Source organism: Denticeps clupeoides, chromosome 10, assembly GCF_900700375.1.
Source record: "Denticeps clupeoides chromosome 10, fDenClu1.1, whole genome shotgun sequence".
Classification (NCBI taxonomy): Eukaryota; Metazoa; Chordata; class Actinopteri; order Clupeiformes; family Denticipitidae; genus Denticeps; species Denticeps clupeoides.
Window position 1 is genome coordinate 21,161,258 of NC_041716.1, and position 22,314 is coordinate 21,183,571.

The window sequence follows — 22,314 nt, forward strand, 5'->3', positions numbered from 1 at the left end:
AAGTAGAATAATGGTGACATCATTGACACCTGTTGTTTCAGCAAGGTGTTTATGGACAGAATGATGATCCATAGAAGATTTATTGCAGGTAATTTTGAAGCAGGGCACATTGTCTTTTATCAAATAATGTTTTCAGTTTTAAATTTAGCCAGTGTTTGTTCTTTGTGTGTATGGGTATGTTTATGTTTGGGATATGTTAGGGCCACCATGTTAAACCCACATCCCTGTTTTGTGTTATGTAATGACTATTTTGTTCATCACCATGGTGTCATACTACTCTGATTATTATAGGCTGGCTTTGAGTATCCGTGCCAAGGTGGTCTGCTAGTAGCCACCATAACTCCATAAAGTGAAAGTGAAGTGATTGTCATTGTGAAACACTGCAGCACAGCACACGGTGCACATAACGAAATGTGTCCTCTTCTTTTAATCCATCACCCTTAATGAGCAGTGGGCAGCCATGACAATGTGTGGGGACGGTGCTTTGCTCAGTGGCACCTCAGCGGATTGGCATTCGAACCGGCAACCTTCTGATTATGGGGCCACTTCCTTAACCGCTAGGCCTCCACTGCCCCATAAAGCATAATGTATTTTAGTATGTGTTTTGGGGTCACTTCCCTAGTTCAGAAGTCCTATCTGTGTGGTGTTTTGTTTCGATGTTCTAGGCTTCCTTCCTGGACGTTTCTGTGGTAGGTGTATGCAGGGGTTAGGAGGGTTGGGTTACCTGGGTAATGGTGTGTGTCTATGTATTAGTTGGGTCCTGGGTCCTGTTGTTGAGGTGACTGGAGCTCTGTTCATTATGTAACATAACATTGCATAACATGGCTGCCACCCATCCCCCGTCTGATGGAGCACTGATGAATTTCTCTTCAAGATGAGTTTGTGTGTGTTTATGTTTGCATATGGGTGAGTATTTACATCCTACTCACAAATATAAGAATATCAAAAGTTTAATAAAATGGGGCATTCTATACATTTACTTTTACATTTAAGGCATTTGCCCTTAAATGTAAATTTTGACGTACCATGTGCTTTCATGTTACCAATGATGAAGTGATCAATTCTGGTTCACTAGGACCCAACTATGAATACAATCTTTTTATTCACTCTGTTGTAGGTTCTATACATAAGTCAGACAATAAGAAGGTTAAAAATTAATCTAAATGTTCTCTAAAGAGGAAGGTCTTGAGCTGCCATTGGAAAATATTCAATGACTGTGCTGTTCTGACCTCTAGGGGAAGTTCATTCTACCACTGAGGGGCCAAGACAGAGAATATTCTAGATGAGTCTCTTCCTTTTACCTTCAGAGATGAAGGGACCAGGCGAGCAGTACTGGAGGCTCAGAGAACACGAGGTGCAGCGCGAGGTATAATAAGGGCTGTGAGGTAGGATGGTGCTACTCCATTTTTGCCTTTGTAGGCCAGCATCAGTATTTTCAATCTGATGCATGCAGCTACTGAAAGCCAGTGAAGGGAACATAGCTACTGGTTCAGTCCTTAGTAATCTCACGACTGGATTACTGTAACTCCCTTCTAGCTGGTCTACCTCTATGTACCATCTGACCTCTACAACTCATAGAAAATGCTGCAGCACTATTGTTTTTTAACCTTTCCAAATTCTCCCACACCAGTAGCTGCATGCATCAGATTCAAAATACTAATGCTGGCTTACAAAGCCAAACATGGAGTAGCACCATCCTGCCTCTCAGCCCTTATAACACCTCGCGTTGCACCTCGTATACTCAAAGCCTCCAGTACTGCTCGCCTGGTCCCCCCATCGCTAAGGGTAAAAGGAAGACATTCATCTAGACTCTTCTCCGTCTTGGCTCCTCTGTGGTGAACTTCCCCTTGAGGTCAGAACGGCTCAATCACTGAGCACTTTCAAACGGCAGCTCAAGATCTTCCACTTTAGAGAATATTTAGATTAACTTAACCTTCTTATTTTCTAGCTTATGTATAAAAACTACAACAGAGTGAATAAAATTGTAAGTCGATCTGGATAAGGGCATCTGCCAAATGCCTTAAATGTAAATGTAAATAGCAGTGGGGTGATGTGGGAGAATTTGGCCAGGTTGAAGATCAGTCATGCTGCTGCCTTCTGCATTAGTTGTAGAGGTCGGATGGTACATAGATATATACCAGCTGGAAGGGAGAAGGAATCTACAAGATTGTTGATGTGGTGAAGAATCTGCTGGAATGAATATTAGTTCAGTTTTGGTGGGATTGAGTTTGAGATAATGGTCTGCCATCCAAGATGAGATGTCAGTTAGTATAAGATCTGAGGGAGGAAAAGAGAATAGTATTTGTGTGTCGTCAGCACAGCAGTGGTAGGATAACCGAATTGAGAATTACCTCACCAAGTGATCTCGTGTAGAGGGAGAAAAGGAGAGGACCAAGTCTACATGAGGCAGAGGCGGATCCTTTCCAAGTCACTTATTAAGATCGCTCATGAAGGTAGGAAGCAAACCACTGCCATGTTGAACCCCGAATTCCAAGCCTCTTCAGGATAGACAAGAGAGTCTTGTGGTTAACTGTGACTGTTTAGGATCCAGGAGGTTGTTCTGTGACAGATGAAGTGATAGCAGCGCTCAAGGATTTTAGAAAGAAATGAGAGGAGAGAAACTGGTCTGTAATTGTTGATCAGCAGTGTGTAGGATTGGAAGAACCCTGGCAGTTTTAAAGGCAGATGGTACATGGATGGATGTGATTGAGTTGTTTATGATATAAGAAAATAAAGGGATGACGTCAGGAGAGATGATTTGGAGCATTGCGGAAGGGATTGGATCTAGTGGACAGGGGGTTGATTGCCTGTAGATCTGAATGATTTCATCTGATGTGAGCTTAGAAAACTAATGTAGAGCAATTGTAGAATCTTCAGAGGGTAGAGTAGGGTTAGTATATCAGGATATAATATATTATATATATATATAAATCGGTATGTCTCCAAAGATTGGCAGGGATGTGTGTGTGTGTGTGTGTGTGTGTGTGTATGGACACTCTGTGAACTGCCCTCTGGCCAGTTTTGTAAGCTCTAGATATTTATGAGTCACTTGCATAACTGTTTCAGTTCAAAGCGTCTTGGCCTGATTCCGTCTCTGCATTGTCATCTAGAACAAGCAGTTCCAGAGCCTCAATATCCGTCCCCCGGATTCATTCACAGAATGGACACCATGAATGCATCATGAATGAGCATGGGTTATGTATATTAGATTAGATTAGATTCAACTTTATTGTCATTACACATGTACAAGTACAGGGCAACGAAATGTAGTTTAGGTCTGACCAGAAGTGCAATAAGCAGCAAGTGCAGGATACAGTTCAAATAAGTTAAGTTATATATATATATATACATAAAGTGATATGTGCTATACACAAAGTGATATGTGCAGTACAAAGTGATATGTGCAAATACAAAGTGATAGTACAGTGCAGTGATTATCAGGAGTGTATGGGGGGGGCAGAGGAGTTCAGCAAGGAAACAGCTCTGGGAAAAAAGCTGTTCCTAAGTCTGCTGGTTCTTGTCCGTGGTAGCCTGAACCGTCTGCCTGAAGGCAGGAGAGAGAACAGTTCGTGGGCCGGGTGGGAGGAGTCCTTAAGAATACTGTGAGCTCGACGCAGACAGTGCTTCCTCTGGATTTCCTCAATGGATGGAAGTGGAGTCCCTGTGATGCGCTGGGCAGTTTTCACCACCCGCTGCATCGCCTTACGCTCAGCAACAGTGCAGCTTCCATACCACACTGTGAGACAGCTGGTAAGGATGCTCTCTATTGTAGAGCGGTAAAAGTTCAACAGGATGGTAGTGGGTAGCTGGTTCTTTTTTAATGTTCTCAAGAAGAAGAGGCGCTGGTGAGCCTTCTTGACCAGGCTGGAGGTGTTAATGCTCCAGGACAGGTCCTCTGAGATGTGGGTCCCCAGGAACTTGAAGGATGTAACAGGCTGCACAGTCATCCCATTGATGTGGATGGGATCATGCGAGCCTCTTCTCTCCCTCCTGAAGTCCACAATGAGCTCCTTGGTCTTGGTGGTGTTTAGGAGAAGGTTATTTTCTGTGCACCAGGTGGCCAGATGCTGGACCTCCTCCCTGTAGGCAGTCTCATCATTGTTGTCGATGAGACCTATCACCGTGGTGTCATCTGCAAACTTAATAACGGAGTTTGATCCATACATAGGTCGGCAGTCATGGGTGAAGAGGGAGTAGAGGAAGGGGCTCAGCACACAGCCCTGCGGTACACCAGTGTTGAGCGTGACAGTAGTGGAGCGGATGTGGCCTGGCCTTACATGCTGTGGTCTGCTGGTCAGAAAGTCCATAATCCAGTTGCAAAGTGAGGTGTTGATGTCCAGGGCTCTAAGTTTAGAGATTAGCTTAGAGGGGATGACAGTGTTAAATGCTGAGCTGAAATCAACAAACAGCATCCGTGCATATGTGTTTTGCTTGTCCAGGTGTGTGAGTACAGAGTGCAGCGCTATGGAGACTGCATCCTCTGTGCTCCTATTGCTACGGTACGCAAACTGGTGTGGGTCCAGAGTTGGTGGGAGGAAGTCCCTCAGATGTGCCAGGACTAACCGCTCGAAGCACTTCATGATTATGGGTGTGAGTGCTACAGGGCGGTAGCACTGTATGTGTATGGTTTCTCCCAATCTCACCTTCTCTTCTTCACACGCTCATTAAGATTTGAGGGCCAGTAATTTAACTTTCTGAGAAACAAAGTAGTTCATTGTATGATTGATTTTGATCTGTTTTGGACATTTCAGGCTTTATGGTTAAATAGAAAAAACAGATGTGTGCCACAAATATAACTATAAATCAAACTCAAAAAGAACGAAAATCACAGACAACTCAAGACATGAAAAACTAATTGGGTCAGGTTAAAGCAAATGGTCCTGCACCAAAACTAAGTAACAAAGTTTGTGTGTGTGTACGTGTGTGTGTCTCTCTCTCTCTCTCTCTGTCTCTCTCTCACTCTCTCGCAGCACTGTCACCCTCAAGTCTCAGCTGCCCTGGCTCAATGATTCATTATAAAATCATTGAAAACAAAAACACAAAATTACACACCCCAAAATATTTACAAGCATATGCTAAATCACACAAACAAAAGTAACAAAAACACCTACACCCAAAGCCTTCAAAAACCCCAGTGATGGTATCTCCCATATACCCAATCAGCTCCAAAACCAAATCACCTGGACATGACACCCAAACAGTAACAAGCAGCCAAGATTTAATCATGCCGGCAGAAGGCCACTTGCATACACTCCGTGACATTTATATAATAAAAAGTTTGTGTAACACCCGTCGGGCCATGTGACATTATAAATTACCCCCTCAGACTCAATATGGGGTGATATCAACTTTAGCGTCAGTGACTCAGCCAATAGTATTTGTATTTGCTGTTCTCTGACAGTCGGCCCGCTTCTCCATGCACCATATCCACTGTGATACCATAGACAACTACTTTTTGGCCTTATGTGTAGATCCTGTTAAATAAGCCCATAATACCTAATATCCTCCTGCTATTTTTTTCTTAAACCAGAAAGGCATCTAAAACAAGATGGTCCCTTCAACACCTTCCAATGAATTTGAATTTGAATTTGGTTGACAGCATACATTTATTAGTGCTGAGCAGTAATGGTTTCATATTATATGAATTTTTATATGAATAACTAGAACTAGCATTACTGGATGTAGTGAAAACAGACAGCATATGTTCTGAAAAGGGAGATGTGTCAGAAGTTTAATATGAATGTTATGACCCAAAATAACTCTTGGAGTTGAGAAACAACCTGCACACCACAAAGGTGAACACTGCTGCAGACCCTGATGCACGGGTGGACATGCCAAGCTAACCCCATGATATTTATGTATGCCTACTACCAGTTTTCTGTCTCTCAGTGTCGTGTTACCAGGGCAACACTTAACCCAGGGCTGGTGATGCCCTTATTTATAATGATTTATTCATTATTTTCAAATGAATAAATACTGTTTCAAACAAGTTGCATTTTGTTTTGTTTTTCATACTTGATTATTGGAAGTTGAAAACTTTTTATTATTTAAATAATAAATCCTTGCTTTTGACAAGGATGTCTGGATATGTCTTATTGATTAAATATTTTGTTATTTATTGAAGATAAAGGTGCGTTTTACTAGTTAGAGACTGATCACGTTAACAGAGAGTGACAAGATAACTGACTTGGTCAGTTGTGAAAATTATAGTTTTGAAGCTGTTTGAAAAATGTCTTGCAACTATCATGCTGTGTGATTCCTTCACTTCATTAGGTCCACCCCACCCTATTGGGCCATGCAAACATGTATTAATACTTGTGTACATAAGGAAACATAAAAAACCTCTTCTTTAGACTTAAAATAAGTACAATTTGATTGTCAGTCATGTTTCACTGAAATTCAGTGGTTTTGTAGCTTCATCTGATGATGAGCCACTATTATGATCATATTTGATGGCAAGAAGCTTTGGGAACATTTCATTTTAAGTTTTTAATTAAAATGTTTCTATAATTTTCCTGCTTGGTGGGAAGTTCTTAAATAAATGTTGACAATCAACCAACTTAAAAAAATATCAGTTGACTGTTGTGTACAATGCTATCACTCTCTGTCACTCTACATCTTGCAGACCAGTCCCAGAGTGCTGCTTTCAGCTCTGAGAATGAGGCTCTGGGTGGCGATTCATCAGGGTGGCACTGCACACCCCCATCTACCTCACCGTCAGGGGAGACCCCTACCAAAGCCCCATCTGGACCCCCAGCCCAGTCTGACAGCCACAGCCCCTCTCTGACCCTCAGCGGATCAAAGAAGAGGAACTCCAAACCAGCATATATGAGGCGGAACATCAGGTAACAGCGGATCTCCATCCATACATGACTTTTTGGCATACAATTACCTGGCCAAACCTTGACACCTGAAGTCAAAGTGAGCATTATTGTCATCTCCAATTATGAGATGAGACCTTCAATTCAGACAAAACATCAGTAGCTTTTTACCACAGAACTGATGGTAGCTCAAAGCAGTTTTTATCTGTGTGTGTGTGTGTGTGTGTGTGTGAGAGAGAGAGAGAGAGAGAGAGAGAGAGAGAGAGATACTTCTGCTATTTTTTTTATGTTACTCACTGTCTGGCAGCCTGGAGGGAATACTGCCCTGTGTAGGATAACGGCCCAACTTTATTATTGTATTATAGAATAAACACAAGCACTCACACACATTCACACATACACACTCATCTTTGTGTGATCTGGCTCACTCCAGTCTGTCTGCATGCTGTGGAGTGCCTCAGGCCTATTCTGATCTCTCTTCCTCAGAAAGCTCCTACAGGACCATCAGCTGGAGGCTGTAACAAAAGCTGCCCATCAGGAGGAGCTAGAGAGGCGAAGGCGTTTGGAGCAAGAAAGGGAGAACATCTCTTTAATCTCGCCTTTACATTACACCATCACATCAGGTAAAGTATGATACTCGTTTGCACATAAATATATTAGGCATTAGGTTATATCACAAGCATCATAGTAATCCCAACAAATCTTGATCAATTCTGCCTAATAACTTTCATGTCTTCTCTAGGTGACGTCTCCTCGATCCTGTCCTCTCAGGTGTCAAAACAAGATGCGCTCTGTTTGGACACGAGGAGCAGCAGCACAAGTGCCAGTGAAGACAAAGGCAGGAAATCCCAGTTGACTCCACACATACTTAAAGAAGGCAAGAAATGCACATCCACAATGTTTTTTTTAGATTGAAATTACATTTATGGCATTTGGCAGAGTGCTGCTGCATTCAAGGCTTTGTACAGATTGCAAGAATCAGGATAAATCAATACTGGTTAAAGATTGGGGGTACTTAAACCCTCTGGTTTGAGCCTAATTCCATCCAACTTCATTTGCAGTCCATTTATTGAATGATGAACCATTTAATTATTGTTAAAAGCATTAAAAGCAGAAATATTGTAATATTTCTGCCCGGGGAGCAGTGTGTGCTGCTTTGCTCAGTGCACTTTGGTGGTTTGGGATTCGAACCAGCAACCTTCCAATTGCTTACCCACCAGGAAACCCCTGCCCCCACATTTTTGCTAGTTTTTTTTAATGACAACAATGCTCCTTGAATATGAGACTCTTTGTGTATTTGTGTATATATTACACAGGGTTACACAGTTGTATGTTTGTGGCATGTTATGTGACATGTATTTTGTGTGTTATAAGCCAGATTGTGTTAATATAATATGAAATTGTTGTGTGTTTGTGTGCGTGTGAGTAGTAATGCAGTACAGGCCAGTGTGGATCTAGGTCTTTGGAGCACAGGTGTGGTCGTCTTCAGGTTGAGCACCAGCCTGCAGTCATGACATTTCTGCTTGGTTTTATATAACCTTCTCCTCAAACACAAACACTAGTGTTGTAGTAAAGACCACCTAAACCAAGACCAAGACATTGCAGAGATCTGAGGGTTTAAAAACCAAGGCACTGGTGAGATTTAAGGGTATCGAGTCCAAGACCTCGACTTTTATTTTCATTTTGGAATGTCATACAATTAAATTATTGCTGATCTTGCACATAGAAATGGGGGTGCACACTAACAAACACACACTCTGTCAAACACAGTTCTCAATATCATATTGGTTATAACAAAAATATACAGATCTTCTGAGCAGTGTTGCCACCCACTACAGTCATACACTACACCAACACACATGTCCATGTTTGAGACAGTTTTGCCTGAAGATAGGTTGGATGATAAAAAGCATTATGGATGTTTACCGTGTTATGCAGACTAAGATGAAGTAGTTAGTATCTTAATTATTATTGAGTGTCTTCCACGGCTGCCAACTGCTCACTAAGGATGATGGTTAAAAGCAAAGGACACATTTCACCATGTCACCGTGTGCTGTGCTGTGCTGTGTTTCACAATGACAATTACTTCAATTCAGATGGTACTGAATCAACAAACAAGGATGAAGAGGATGGGGAGCTGAGATCTTGCCCTGAAGAAAGCAGTGTAAATCACATGAATGATAATCTCCTTCCATACGCTCAGGGGCATGTCCTTGTCAACATCAATCACCCAGCTAATGAAAGCGACCTCTACCTTGCACCCCAGCTGGCCAGAGCCATTAAACCTCACCAGGTAAACAGCTCATGCAAATCTTTTAAATGTTCTGCTGGTGAACTGGGATTAATAATATTTTATCATTCAAGGTTAATGCATTTTGTTTACTTCTTGTGTGTGGTCTGACCTAGGACACAGATATCAAACTGTCAGATTCTGCAAATTCTATCAGGCATATTTTCTCTTGTATGAGTTGCTTTCCCCCACCTTTCTCTGTGATAATTTTAAACATGCTTTAGACAAATTGTGATTTATTAGTTGTAAATGAATTAGTTTCACTTTTAACCAATTGATAGCTCTTCTAAGAACCATCTTGAAAACCATCTTGTCATTTGATATCAGCTCTGTTGTGCGTTTTTATTCATTTTGATATTGGAAAGAATGAAATCACTTATTTTGAGTCGATTTAGGAGAGAATCAAGTTGTTCTGAACAAGTTTAATTTTAGTATTTACCAGCAGCTTAACAGCACATGGGTGATGTTTATATGAATGGCATTTATCAGATTCCCACAGCGCTTTATAATCTGTAGTGACAAGGACATTCCCCCTGGAGACACTCTGGGTTAAGTGGCTTGCTCAGGGACACAGTGGTAGTGTAACAATCATAATTGATCCTTAACTACCTTTGATGGATGTCAGGTTTAAACACAGCCAGTTAGAAGGAATACAGCTACAGAACCTGATTGGTCTGTCACTATTGTAACTGTTACCTGTCTCTTTCTCTCAGATTGATGGGGTGAGGTTTCTGTATGATAACGTGGTGGAGTCGTTGGAACGCTATAAGAATAGCAGTGGCTTCGGTTGTATTCTGGCTCACAGCATGGGGCTGGGCAAGACCCTGCAAGTCATCTCCTTCATCGACATCCTCCTGCGCCATACTGGAGCTCACACAGTCCTCGCCATCGTCCCTGTGAGTGTGTGTCCATGTGTGAGTGTCTGTTGTCATGAACGTTCCCTTGTGTGTATGAGCTGTATCCATAAGTTTATAAAACTGATTCCACTTTTGTCTGTTTTTCTCCTCTCCTCTTTCACTTCCTATCATTTTCGTCTTTCTCACTTTCTTTCTCTGCTTGTACTTGTTGGCTCCTCCAGGTGAACACACTGCAGAACTGGCTGGCTGAGTTCAACCTCTGGACCCCACCTCCTGAGGCCTGTCCCCCCAACAGCGACCCAGCCTATATCACGCCCCGCACCTTTAAAGTCCATATCTTGAATGACGAGCACAAGTAAGCAAAGTAACAAAAGGCCTCTTCTGAGCACAGCAGATGTGTAAAGCTGACTCTGATCTGGTAGCTGCAACAGTTTACTCTCATGCAGGGTTGATGAATGCTTGATGATTCACTCTTCACAGCTTCGATCAGATTCAGATCGGCCCACTCACAGCTGCTCTGTGGTCCACATTCTGTGCTCTCTCTCATTCTCGAGGTTGTGAATGCAGATTCTTGATTACCTGGCATTGTGTTAGAGAGAGCAAGATCACACTTTTGAACACATTTAGCCTTCTTTCTTTCGCTCTGTGTCCCTGTTTCGCTGATATAACAGTTTCCCAATGTCATGGTCTTTGATGTTATGTTCCATTTTTACCAACGTCTCGGATGTCTCCCCTGTCCTGTGCTTCACAAATTAAACCCCGGTTTTGTGATGTCATGCGATTGCGTCCTTCCTTCCTCGTCTTCTCGTCACCTCTTCGTCCTCTTCTACGTGCACCTTCCTCATCATGCCAATATGATTGTGACACCCAAATAACAAGGCAACCAATGTTTGGTTGTGTAGTTCAAACCTAGTGGTGGACAAAGTATGCAAACCATGCACTTGACTTAAAGTAGAGACACCCAAGCTGTTGTAGTGGAGTCGGGCGAGTGCATCCTATCTTTCCCCCACAATATAACCCTGAGATAACTGTACTTAAATGTAATTAAAACCTTTGCATATTTATGTGCTTAAGCATAAACTGGCCACATCTGATTTAATATAATAGGAACTAGTGTTTATATAAATTCAGAAGAAAGACACATATCATTCATAATATATGTATAGGTTTAGTCATGTATTTCCACAGGAACTTTCTGCATGATTTTTTGCCTGTTTGTTACTGTCAACCACTGTTCAGTGTACAGATATCAAGTGACTCTATGTTCCAGCCCAGCAGTTTGTGCTGCATTATTGTTTAAAATATGGTGCACTGAGACCAAGAGACATTTACATGAAAACTAAAGTTGGAGTCGCCCTAGTGTCTGAAGGCCTATACTGCAGCCCTTGTGGCCTGTGAGTAAATGTGTTACAACCCTTCTTTCAGAACAACAGCAGCTCGTGCAAAAGTGGTGGAAACGTGGTACAAAGATGGTGGAGTTCTCCTCATGGGCTATGAGATGTACCGACTGCTGTCACTCAAGAAATGTTTTGTTGCCAGACGAAAAAAGAAAGTAAAGAAGCCTTGTGAGCCAGTCATCATAGACCTGGATGAGGAAGACCGTCAGCAAGAGCTGCTCAAAGGTCAACTTAACTGTCCATTTATAATTTCTTTGTTTCCCTACCATGTTAATTGTTGACTTTCATGTAGCATGATTTTCCTCCTAGGCATAGAGAAGTCCCTCTCCAGGCCAGGTCCTGATGTGGTGATCTGTGATGAGGGACACCGAATCAAGAACTGCCACGCCAGCACTTCTCAAGCCCTGAAGGCCATTCGTACCCGGAGGCGGGTGGTGCTGACTGGCTACCCACTTCAGAACAACCTAATGGAGTACTGGTGCATGGTGGACTTTGTGCGGCCAGACTTCCTGGGCACGCGGCAGGAGTTCAGCAACATGTTTGAACGTCCCATTCTCAACGGGCAGTGCGTGGACAGCACAGCCGAGGACCTCCAGCTCATGCGTTACCGTAGTCATGTGCTACACACCCTGCTTGAGGGCTTTGTGCAGAGGTGAAATCATGCAACTCATATACACATGCACAAACATACACCACCGTTGTGATTCGAATATGTCTGTGTTCTGCTTTCTAGGCGTGGTCATGATGTGCTCCGCTCCCAGCTGCCACCAAAACAGGAGCATGTGATCCTTGTGCGATTGTCTGCACTTCAGAAGGCTTTATACACAGAGTTCATGAGCCGCTTCCAAGAGACTGGGAGCAGTGGCTGGCTCAGCCTCAACCCGCTCAAAGCCTTCTGTATCTGCTGCAAGGTGTGTGTGTTTAGCATGTGTAAGTTAGCAACAAAAAAAAGAATGAAATTAAAATGTGTAAATATTGCTCTGTGTTACCAGATCTGGAATCACCCTGATGTTCTGTATGAAGCACTGCAGAAAGAAAATCTAGCCAATGAGCAGGACCTGGATTTAGATGACCTAACCACTGGCCAAACCCGCTGCCATGCACCCAACCGGAAAGGGAATCCTCCAGAGGTGGCTATGGGGGCAATGCAGGAGAAAGTCACTCAGGTCATCACATATGAATGGGTAAGGCTGTCCCCCCCCAAACACCCATTGTAAGAGACAGAGAAATCAGTGAGATTGTTCCATATCATGTTTGAACGATATATCATGTATTATCAACATTCTGCAGATTACACTGTAGTAAGTCATTGTAGACCGGTTGGACCATGGCTATATTACATTTACATTTATCCAGAGTGACTAACTATCAGTAGATACAGTGACATTCCCCCCCGAGGACACTCAGGGTTAAGTGTCTTGCACAGGGAAACAATGGTAGTAAATGGGATTTGAACCTGGGACTTCTGGTTCATAGGCGAGTATGTTATCCACTAGGCTACTACAACCCTTATTATATTATTATTCATGTTCTTTGAATTAATTTAGTTATCTGAATGTTTGAAATGTGCAAAAAGTTGGACACACCTACTCATTTATGGGTCTTGCATTCTAGAACAAAATTGAAGACACAGGACTATGAAATTAGACACAGGTTATGTAATATTATATATGTAGCAAACAAGGCAAAAAGTTGAAGATTTGCGTTACAATGGGGATGGTTTGCAACAGTCCTGAATGTTTATGCTGACCATTCAATCATGTTAATGTGAATATGCCCCATAAAAACTGAAAACTGGAGGGTTGATCAGAAAATGTTCCCAGCACATTAATTCATGTAACTGAATTAAATTACAATTGAGTACAGCAATCATTAGCTGCTGGCAATGATTGAGCTGCTGGCTTCAAATAAAAAAATAGAATTTACTGTTACGACCACAGAGTGACAGGCGAAGGAAACAAAGAGACAGGACATCTTAGACATAATGATTTACTAATAAGAAAGGAAAGCGGCAAGAAGGCCAAAACAAAGGAAACAAACAAAAATGTACCTGCAGCTGTGTGGCATAAGGCCAGGAACATAAACACACTCATGTAACGTAAATGTCCACATTAATGCAGCAGGGTTGGTCTGCTGTCAAACAGTTCCTTATAAAAGATGCGGCATCCATGGTTAGAGCCCTGGTGATAAGCTGAGTGGTGCAGGCTGTGGTCTCCTACAGCAAATGTGAGTGGTTTCATGCTTCTGTTTTTCTTTCTTGCCAGGCTAAAGAAATCATGTCTGAATATAGCACAGGGATTCTGGAAAATTCTGCAAAAATGGTGCTGTTGTTCCATTTGATTGATGAGAGTGTGAGGAATGGTGACAAAATCTTGGTCTTTAGGTACAAACACACAAATATTAGGTACAAACACATTTACACTATATCAAATAGTATAATAATTTCCTGTTTTACAGTCAAAGCTTATCTACTCTGACGGTCATTGAAGAATTCCTGATCAATAGGGCAATGCCAAACATCAGCAGCTCTGGTCAGAACCAGAAGTGGATTCGTAACATCAATTACTACAGTAAGTGTCCTAGTCACCAGTGTTGTCATTGTGCCCTTTCCAGAGCCACGCAGTACAATTTCAGGAGCTCAGCCATGCCTCCATCACCATATTGTATCTTCCATCTCCATTTGAAGATACAATATTTCTTATGTAGATTTTGATGCATCTGAAGACTGTGTGTAGGCCTTAATTGCTGTGTAGTTGCCAGTTTGGTGGCCTGCATGAAAAAAAACATTGTGTGTTTGCAGGGCTAGACGGGAGCACCTCTGCCTCAGAAAGGGAAAGGCTAATTAACCAGTTCAATGACCCAGCAAACAACTTGACCTGGGTGTTCCTGTTGTCCACCAGGTAACATACAGACCTGTTCCTGAAATTACGTTACCACTCTGTTCACCTTAGGCACTTTACTTTTGTTGTGGGTTTTTGTGCCACTTTTTCTAAATAAAATCTGTTTACCTTGCACTTGCCCAGTAACATGCATATTTCAACTTCAATAATTGAATAGTGAAGTTAATTAAGTACATTAGTTAGTGCTTTTAAAGTGACTATGTACTTTTAAATGTGGCAGTGAGTCAGAGCACAAATATGTAAACAGGTAAACTGGGAGATGGATGAAGAACAGGTGAGTGTGTGTTGTACAGGGCTGGTTGTCTGGGGGTGAACCTGATTGGAGCAAATCGTGTGGTGGTGTTTGATGCTTCCTGGAACCCTTGCCATGATGCACAGGCAGTGTGTCGGGTTTATCGTTATGGGCAGTGGAAGCCCTGTTACATCTACCGCCTGGTGTGTGACTTCACCCTGGAGAAGAAGATATACGACCGGCAGATATCCAAGCAGGGAATGTCTGGTAAGAGCCTGAAAGCACAACATACTCTCACTGTACGGGGGTCTCTTTATAAAAGTAGAGGGTTTCAAATTGTGTTTATCTTAAGGATCTGTCTTTTGGACAGACCGTGTGGTGGACGATCTGAACCCCGTGCTGACATTTACCCGGAGGGAAGTGGAGTCTCTGCTACACTTTGTAGAAGAGGAGCCTGACTCCTCCCAGCTGCTAAGGCCGAGGGAGGACATGGAGCCTGTTATCAGAAACGTGTGTGAATGCTACCCAGATCTCATAACCAAGGTACCACCCCACCAGTACACACACACACACACAGAGGCTATCCTTTGGCTGTATGATCATATAGGATATCTGGTATATAAAAATACATGTAATTCCTTTTTAATTTTGTTTGTTTTGTCACCAGCAACCCTTCCACCATGAGTCCCTGCTGATGGACAGACGAGACCTGAAGCTAACTAAAGCTGAGAAGAAAGCTGCTAAAAAGGGTTACGAACAGGAGAAAAGGGCATCTGTGCCTTACACCCGCCCATCTTATGCACACTACTACCCTGCTAGTGACCAGAGTCTGACCAACATCCCTGCCTTCAGTCAGCGCAACTGGTGAGATTTACCATAGTAAACCAGTTAATAGTTGGCTGATCAACCTCCAGTTTTGAAATAAACTTCTCATCAGTAGGCACATGATGATAATAATGACCTTTAGGAAATGTTTATCTCCATACTCATCATCTCTGGATGCTAGGCGGCCCCCAACTCAACCTGAGAATAACCCAGTAGCCAATGTCCGCCCAGCCCAGTCAGCTCCCCTGATGGCGCGCCGTGTACCACAGGGCTCAACACAATCCTCCACATCCTCAGGCTCTAGCTCTGACACCAGTGTTCCCGTCAGCTATCTGCAAAAAGCTGGTGTGCTTGTCCAGAAGATAGTGACCACAACAGGTAAATCTAGCTCTATGCACTGACCACTTCTAAATGGATCATGTTTGTGTAGTACAAAGAAGTAAAGTCTTCTCTTTTATGGTCTCTCTCTCAGATATTGTGATCCCTGGTACCAATAGTTCCAAAGATGTCCAGGCAAGGATCAGTGCAGGAGATAGCATCCACATCATCAGAGGAACTAAAGGTCCAAACTCAATTATCTTCTTCCATGTCTGTATTTGACCGTATGGCAAATGCTCTAAAATACAAACTAATGAAAGAAAAGACTGACTACCATCATACTCACTTTTAGGGACCTACATCTGGTCAAGTGATGGGAGAATCTTTGCTGTCCGATCTGCTGGAAGATCTAAACAGGACATGGAGAATGAGGCTACAGCCAGAGGTAAACACATACACAGGAAAAAAGTCCATTGTAGGGACTTTTTTTACTATTTTTCAGCTATTGGTTGTGGGGCGCTGTAAATAGGAATACAATAAGAAAATGAATTTCAAATAAATAAATACAGTACATTCCAGGTTGACCTGGTTCTGTGATGGTGGAATGAGCTACCAACCTTTATCAGACCAAGAGCATGTCTCTTAAATATTCATATTTATTCTGAAATGTTCTCTCTTAAACTGCTAACAGGCCAATTTGCCACATTTTCTTGATATGGGTATCTTGCTATATATGTAGCTTGCGTGAATTTAAGCATGGAGTGCAATAGCTCCCAACACTCTTTTTGTACAGCTTATCATAGCCATTGAACCATCTACTATCTTTACTTACAGACAGAGAATTAGGTACTAAGGGATGAAATAAAAACATGAAAGCACAGGATAATCAGTATAATCAGAAAACAGTCCATGCCCTGATGGAAGAATGGGGAATTTTGTTAGTCTTTTTAGTATTGTTAGTATTGTGTAAGAATTAATTTCAGCCATTTTTTTCCTCAGGTGCAGTCTGCCCCGTTGGAGACGCTCATAGTAACAGTCATGCTAATGGAGGTGCTTTTCTTGATCAGAAGCAATTGCTTCCAGAGGTGTTGTCTGCTGACGCTGTAGCTCGCCCCCTTTCCCCAGACAGCCCAGAGATACTGAATGAGTTGCAGCGTTACACCAAGTCTCACACTCCAAATCCGACTGCTGCTGCACAAGGAGCCAATCACAAATGGTTGCTGGAGGACAATGGTAGGGACACACGAAGTAAAGTGTCCCCAGCTGCATTAAATGCCTCTAATCCCCTTGATCTGCGTGGCACTAAACGCAGTTCCTTCTCTCCCTCTGATGACAGTGAAACTCCCAAAAAGCCAGTGAAAACAGTGAAACATGCTCCCACCATGTCCCCACATCAAGGATACCCATTCACAGGGGCATATGGGCATAACCCCACCCTCCATCCTACTGTTAATTCCACCCAGTGGTCAATGAAATCAGGTTCTCCATATTTCCAACCTCAAACATCCCTGGCAGACACCAAATTCATGTTTTCCATGACCCCTGACCCTTTCAGTGTAGGGAGCAGCAGCGTTCCCAACTCCTCCCCATCTTCTTCTGCTTCTTCTTCCACTACTACAGGTTCACCCCTGTCTTCATCCTCTTCTTCCACTTCACTTTCTCGCTTTATGCTAAGGCCTGGTGTAGCAGGTATGCTGCCCCCTGGATACCATGTGTCTTATGGCCAGCCCTTGGGAATGTATCCAAACTCTCTGCTGCCAGCTGGCCTACCAGCTGCCATGTCAGGTCCCACAGGTACCAGTTTCCTCTCCCACTTTCCTTCATCCAGCCCACTTGTGGCCATGATTAATAATCCCCTCACTGGCAATAATGCAGTCAGCAGTTTAGATGATATTGATGAAGAGGATGATGATGATGTCATTGAAGTGATGGGAAAATAAATGTCTAGGAGGAGATCAAATCAAATTTGACTGGACAAACAGCATTGTGCTTGAGTTCTGTCTGCAAAATGATAACCTGACTGACCCAATGACAGCTACTAATCATAATGCTGAACATATATCTTAAGAAATAAGAAACTGAGTTAAAAAAGTTGGACTTGGGCTTCCATCATTTTGTCCCGCTAGATGTCTGTGAAAGACTGGACCTGCAGTGTTTCCTCCTGACCAGCAGGGGCAGCACTGGATCATGCTCTGATCAGTGTGGGTTTTCTTTATTTGTTTGCATTTACTAGCAGATGATATAAGATTTAGATATTAATAGCAAGCCTGATAGAGGTAGAGAACTTGTTTGGATGTAGGTAATGCTTTTTTGACAGAGGACATTATATCTAGGACTGTTCTGATTCTTTTTACTATTACAAATGGTGATTATGATCATTAATCTGATGTGATTTGAATATTAAAAATCATTAAAAATCTAGACAGATGAGAAAGGTTATACCATCTGGTCAAAGAATGTATCTTTTATGCCTTTAAAGGAGTGTTGTAAACACAAGCCTTAGAGACAAACATGTAATTGAATACCACTTTCATAGTCTCATTTTGAAATCAGCTCCCCCAGTCTTATCATATAAGACTAAATCTCCTAGCGATAGAATTGTAAATCAGTCAATGACCTTATGTGACTTGGTCTAGTCATTTTAAAAGATATCAGGGATGGGGGGTCGAAGACACAGGGGTACATTCACTTATGCTCTGCCTCTCACGCATAGTCTTACTGGAGTTGAACTAAACCATGTTTATGCATAGTATCATGCTAACACCTATTTGTTGATGTGGACTGACTTTCAGTCTTTCCTTCCATATACTCATCCTCTCACTTATGATTATGTACTCACAACAGACAAAAACACGGTGTATGAACTCATTTTGCTACCAAAACATGCAGATTTTAAATAAAAGAGTAATTGCAATGCCATTCCATAAACGCTACTATACCTCTAAAGTCTTCCAAATGGGAATTTCTTTAGATGAGGGCAGCTTCAAAGTTGAATGTAAAGATCAACTAAAGTGATACCTTGGGGGTTAATTTGATCACAGCTTTCATTTCAATTAAATAACATAAAGGCACACCAAAACTAATACAGATGAGAGTACATGTTCAGTTACCGTATGGATCACAGCAAAACGAATCACTGTTCATCTTGCTTTAAACACAATTAAACATACTTTCTGGAGTTGCTCATTGCATGTCATATGCATTCTGTGCTTAGGGAGGGGTACTTTGCTCAAATTACTGTGCTTACACACATAACCAAATTTTGATTTGAACTCCACCCCCCCTAGTTGCCACAAAAGAAGGATCAACACAACAATCTTACATTTGAGGTTTTTCTTAATGTATCTGAAGAGTGAGCATTTGTTCGAAGCAGATTATTATCAATTTACCTGTGTTATCAATGTTTGACAATTTACCAAATGAATTTATTTATGATGGTTCATATTTATTCATTTGAATTTTTTATTTTTGTACTTTTTTAAATGGGGGATATGTATTTCTGTTGTATTAGGTGTGTGTGGTTGCTCACGTGTTGACCTTTCAATGCCAGATGGAATTACGACCAGTGTAAATTGTGGTTGGAAGTGATCGTACTGACTGTAGCACACACACCTGATGGTCTGTGTCCATGTGAAGTCATTGGCAGCCAGGATCCCTCATGTGTTCAGTGTTTTAAGGACTGATTTAGTTATTTTATTTCATAACTTTGTACTCAAACATAAACAGCAACAACATAAACGGCAATAAAGAGCTCCTGCGTCCCCATGCTGCTGTTGCTTTTCTGTTCATGAAAGAAAAGTTGGCTGCTGATGTAGGGCAGCTCCATTTGTAAGTGCTCAAATCATATTGACCTGTATAACTTGGCAATTCACTCTTTCTCTTTCTATCACTCTCTTATTTTCTCAAGTTTGTAAATAAAGGTAAATAATGGTTATATGTGTTTTTTCCTGCTTATGCCTCCATTACACCATGAGTACAAGTCAGTGACACAAAATCAAGCTCACACATCAATCATCCATTGAGTAATACCATTTTGTCATACTGACACCTGTCAATAAGACATAGGTTGGAAGTGAAATGTGCAGTACAGATATGTGCTGAACAAAAAATGTTGGCAAGTTTAAGAAAGTGATAAGGAGTAACTGTAGTGCTATACAACTGGGTCGGAGCATCTCAGACCGAGCAGGTCTCACAGGAAATTTTCAGAATATAGTGGTTTTGCAATACATAAACTTTTTGAACTTTACCTCGGAAAAAGTGAAAAGAAGGTGGCTTAAGTTGATACTGTAAGTTGGATCTCAAATTATAATCAGTACAGCCTAATGCCATTACCTCACGTTAATATTAACACCAGGTTAACCATCTCTGTTTATAGAGACAGGTAGCAATGTAGCACAACCAGATCGCACCATAACATTATTTGAATGTCATACAATTCATGCTCTAAATCAAAGCACTTTTGCTAATCATTTCATTTCTATTCAGCAGCCTGGTTATTACCATGGGAAAAGATAGGTCTCTGCCCATGATTTACGCATTGCAAGTTCTCCAATGTGAAAAAAACAGTTTGCGTTGCAAATTGTTTTGGGTTAGGGACCCCACGGGACCCCACGGGCCCCCTGCACCCCAAGGGCCCCTGGGCTGGTCTGTAGTGGCCTGGTCTGTAATCCGTCCCTGTCAACCAGAGACTTTTGTGGTAGGGACGTTAAATAAAGCAGCAGATTGAGCACAAAGGTTCAGAGGAATTGACAGCAGCAGAGCTGAAAATGCGCAACCAATAACTTCATATTGATTGCTTAAATAAAACACACAGATGTTGCAATAAAGTTAGGTTTTTTTAAACTGCTCCTTGTTGGTCATTAGTTACCTCTAACATTACAGAATTACAGAAGAATTTATATACAATATCCTGAATTAATTAGTTCAAGATTAGTCAATGGATTCAGTTATTTAATATATCCATTATTATTACTCTAAACTATTCTATATCACATTATCATGAATTAAAGAAGGCTATTATGGCCCCACCAATGTCAAAAGCCAATGTTCAGGGTCGTTAGATAAAATTGGTTTCTACATATCATCTTTCTCCTTGGCACCATGTTTGAGGATCCGGGTGAATTCTACATAGTTGAATTTCCCTTCTTTGTCAATAGGTGCCTCACGGAAAAGCTCATCCACCTCTTCTTCTGTGAAGCGGTCACCCATTGTTGTCAGCAGCTCACGAAGGTGGTCTTCATGAATGAAACCTGGAGATGACATTTGGATAATCTAGTAGATTGCTGAACTACATAACTCCATAGGAGATATATACATATATATTATTGGTGTAGTGACAGGTTTGTACCTGTAGCATCTTCATCAAAACAGGTGAATGCATTCCGTATGACATCTTCTGGGTCAGTGCCATTGAGTCTTTCTCCGAACATTGTGAGAAACATCGTAAAGTTAATGGGCCCTGGAGCTTCATTCATCATGCCCTCTAGATATTCATCAGATGGGTTTTTTCCTAACAAATATTAAGGAGAATGTAATGAGAATGCTCAACATTCACTCTACAGACAATACAAATTATGTGCAATAAGCTTTTACAGATACCTATCTGGACCTTTTGGATAGTTGAAGTTAAGGATTAGGATGTTGACATACACATGATAATTATTTTTTCCCACAATTCTGTAAATCAGACAGTACCTAAAGAAGCCAACATGTCATGCAGGTCCTCTTTGTCAATGAAACCATCTCGGTTCTGGTCAATCATGTTAAAGGCCTCCTTAAACTCCTGGATCTGTGATTGGTCAAACATAGCGAAGACGTTGGAGGTGGCCCTCTGTGGCCGCTTCTTTGTGGTCTTGCCTTTTGCACGTTTGGCAGACATGTTGGTTCTGTATGTTGAGCAGATTATATTGTCAGATGATGGTAAAAAAGACATACAAGAGGGGGGAAAAGACAGAGAGATTCTAGACAGAGAAAATAGATCATTCTCATAAATTCCTATCAGCCGCAACATTCATTTCAATTCAGTTTTTTATTTTTTTTTAAATAAGGTACATTTTTATGGTACATTTACACTCTGTGTTTTCTTTACAGTAAGTATATATGTACAAGCTACAAAGAGCTCATGAAGAACTCAGATGACATAAATATTTACACACTATTAACACAAGAAGAAGGGTTATTGTATATAACATTATGATGTAAAAGATATCAGTGAACGGTCAAATGGACTCACCCGTTCCCGTCACTTTGGTCAACTTGGAATTGTCCACGTGCCCTTCAGTGAACTGAGAGGTTTGTTTAATGCTTCAGCCTTGTCCAGCCAATAAGGGTCCAGTACTGGAGGCGAGTGAGTCAGTCCTCCCCAGACATCTTTATCCATAGAAGGGAAAGGAATGTGGGTGCAGGACTCCTGCACATCCCTGCAGAGAGTGTATTTAACATTCAAACCAGTGAAACAGAAGATATGATGCCTTATTTAGAATAATTATGGGCTGAGCGCATATCATCAGAACATGTTTATTTCTAAAGGCAGAATGGTTGCCTGAATATGGCTCTGGATACAAAGACCTGAAAGCCAAGACATTAATGGTGGTATAAAACTATGAGAACTACAGAACTCTGATGAGACCAGTTTTACTCAATCAGCTTTGTGTAATAGAACAACAGTTCATCAT

The 22,314-nt window shown here is 41.7% G+C and overlaps 2 protein-coding genes across 3 annotated transcripts in view; one reads left to right on the forward strand and one right to left on the reverse strand.

Moving 5' to 3' along the window:
• Positions 1-19,574, forward strand: part of LOC114798094 (helicase ARIP4-like) — a 36,556-nt gene extending 16,982 nt beyond the window's left edge. The window contains exons 2-21 of one of the 2 annotated variants that reach the window (XM_028993494.1): positions 6,626-6,845; positions 7,308-7,444; positions 7,564-7,698; positions 8,918-9,114; positions 9,825-10,007; positions 10,190-10,323; positions 11,394-11,590; positions 11,675-12,017; positions 12,099-12,276; positions 12,358-12,549; positions 13,630-13,748; positions 13,823-13,935; positions 14,166-14,265; positions 14,559-14,764; positions 14,850-15,040; positions 15,165-15,361; positions 15,504-15,700; positions 15,795-15,884; positions 15,993-16,085; positions 16,640-19,574. In XM_028993494.1, coding sequence (XP_028849327.1) covers positions 6,626-6,845; positions 7,308-7,444; positions 7,564-7,698; positions 8,918-9,114; positions 9,825-10,007; positions 10,190-10,323; positions 11,394-11,590; positions 11,675-12,017; positions 12,099-12,276; positions 12,358-12,549; positions 13,630-13,748; positions 13,823-13,935; positions 14,166-14,265; positions 14,559-14,764; positions 14,850-15,040; positions 15,165-15,361; positions 15,504-15,700; positions 15,795-15,884; positions 15,993-16,085; positions 16,640-17,580 — 4,163 coding nt within the window. In that variant the 3' untranslated portion in view covers positions 17,581-19,574. The remainder of the gene's footprint in view (positions 1-6,625; positions 6,846-7,307; positions 7,445-7,563; positions 7,699-8,917; positions 9,115-9,824; positions 10,008-10,189; positions 10,324-11,393; positions 11,591-11,674; positions 12,018-12,098; positions 12,277-12,357; positions 12,550-13,629; positions 13,749-13,822; positions 13,936-14,165; positions 14,266-14,558; positions 14,765-14,849; positions 15,041-15,164; positions 15,362-15,503; positions 15,701-15,794; positions 15,885-15,992; positions 16,086-16,639) is intronic. The other variant, XM_028993495.1, reaches the window with a different exon arrangement.
• Positions 19,575-20,462: 888 nt separating this feature from the next.
• On the reverse strand, positions 20,463-21,991 carry LOC114797738 (myosin regulatory light polypeptide 9-like). The gene is made up of 4 exons (XM_028992777.1): positions 21,873-21,991; positions 21,335-21,525; positions 20,988-21,149; positions 20,463-20,889 (listed from the first exon to the last, which is right to left on the reverse strand). The coding sequence occupies exons 2-4, from the start codon at positions 21,516-21,518 to the stop codon at positions 20,714-20,716; spliced, it is 522 nt and encodes a 173-aa protein (XP_028848610.1). The 5' UTR covers positions 21,519-21,525; positions 21,873-21,991; the 3' UTR covers positions 20,463-20,713.
• Between the last annotated feature and the right edge of the window lie 323 nt (positions 21,992-22,314).

Bases quoted from the DNA above. Each gene is read 5' to 3' on its own strand.
- LOC114797738 (XM_028992777.1), bottom strand. From the start codon at position 21,518: ATGTCTGCCAAACGTGCAAAAGGCAAGACCACAAAGAAGCGGCCACAG. The intron at 21,150-21,334 runs GTACTGTCTGAT...AATATTTGTTAG, and splicing joins TGACATGTTGGCTTCTTTAG to GAAAAAACCCATCTGATGAA. The intron at 20,890-20,987 runs GTACAAACCTGT...TGTCATCTCCAG, and splicing joins TTTTGATGAAGATGCTACAG to GTTTCATTCATGAAGACCAC.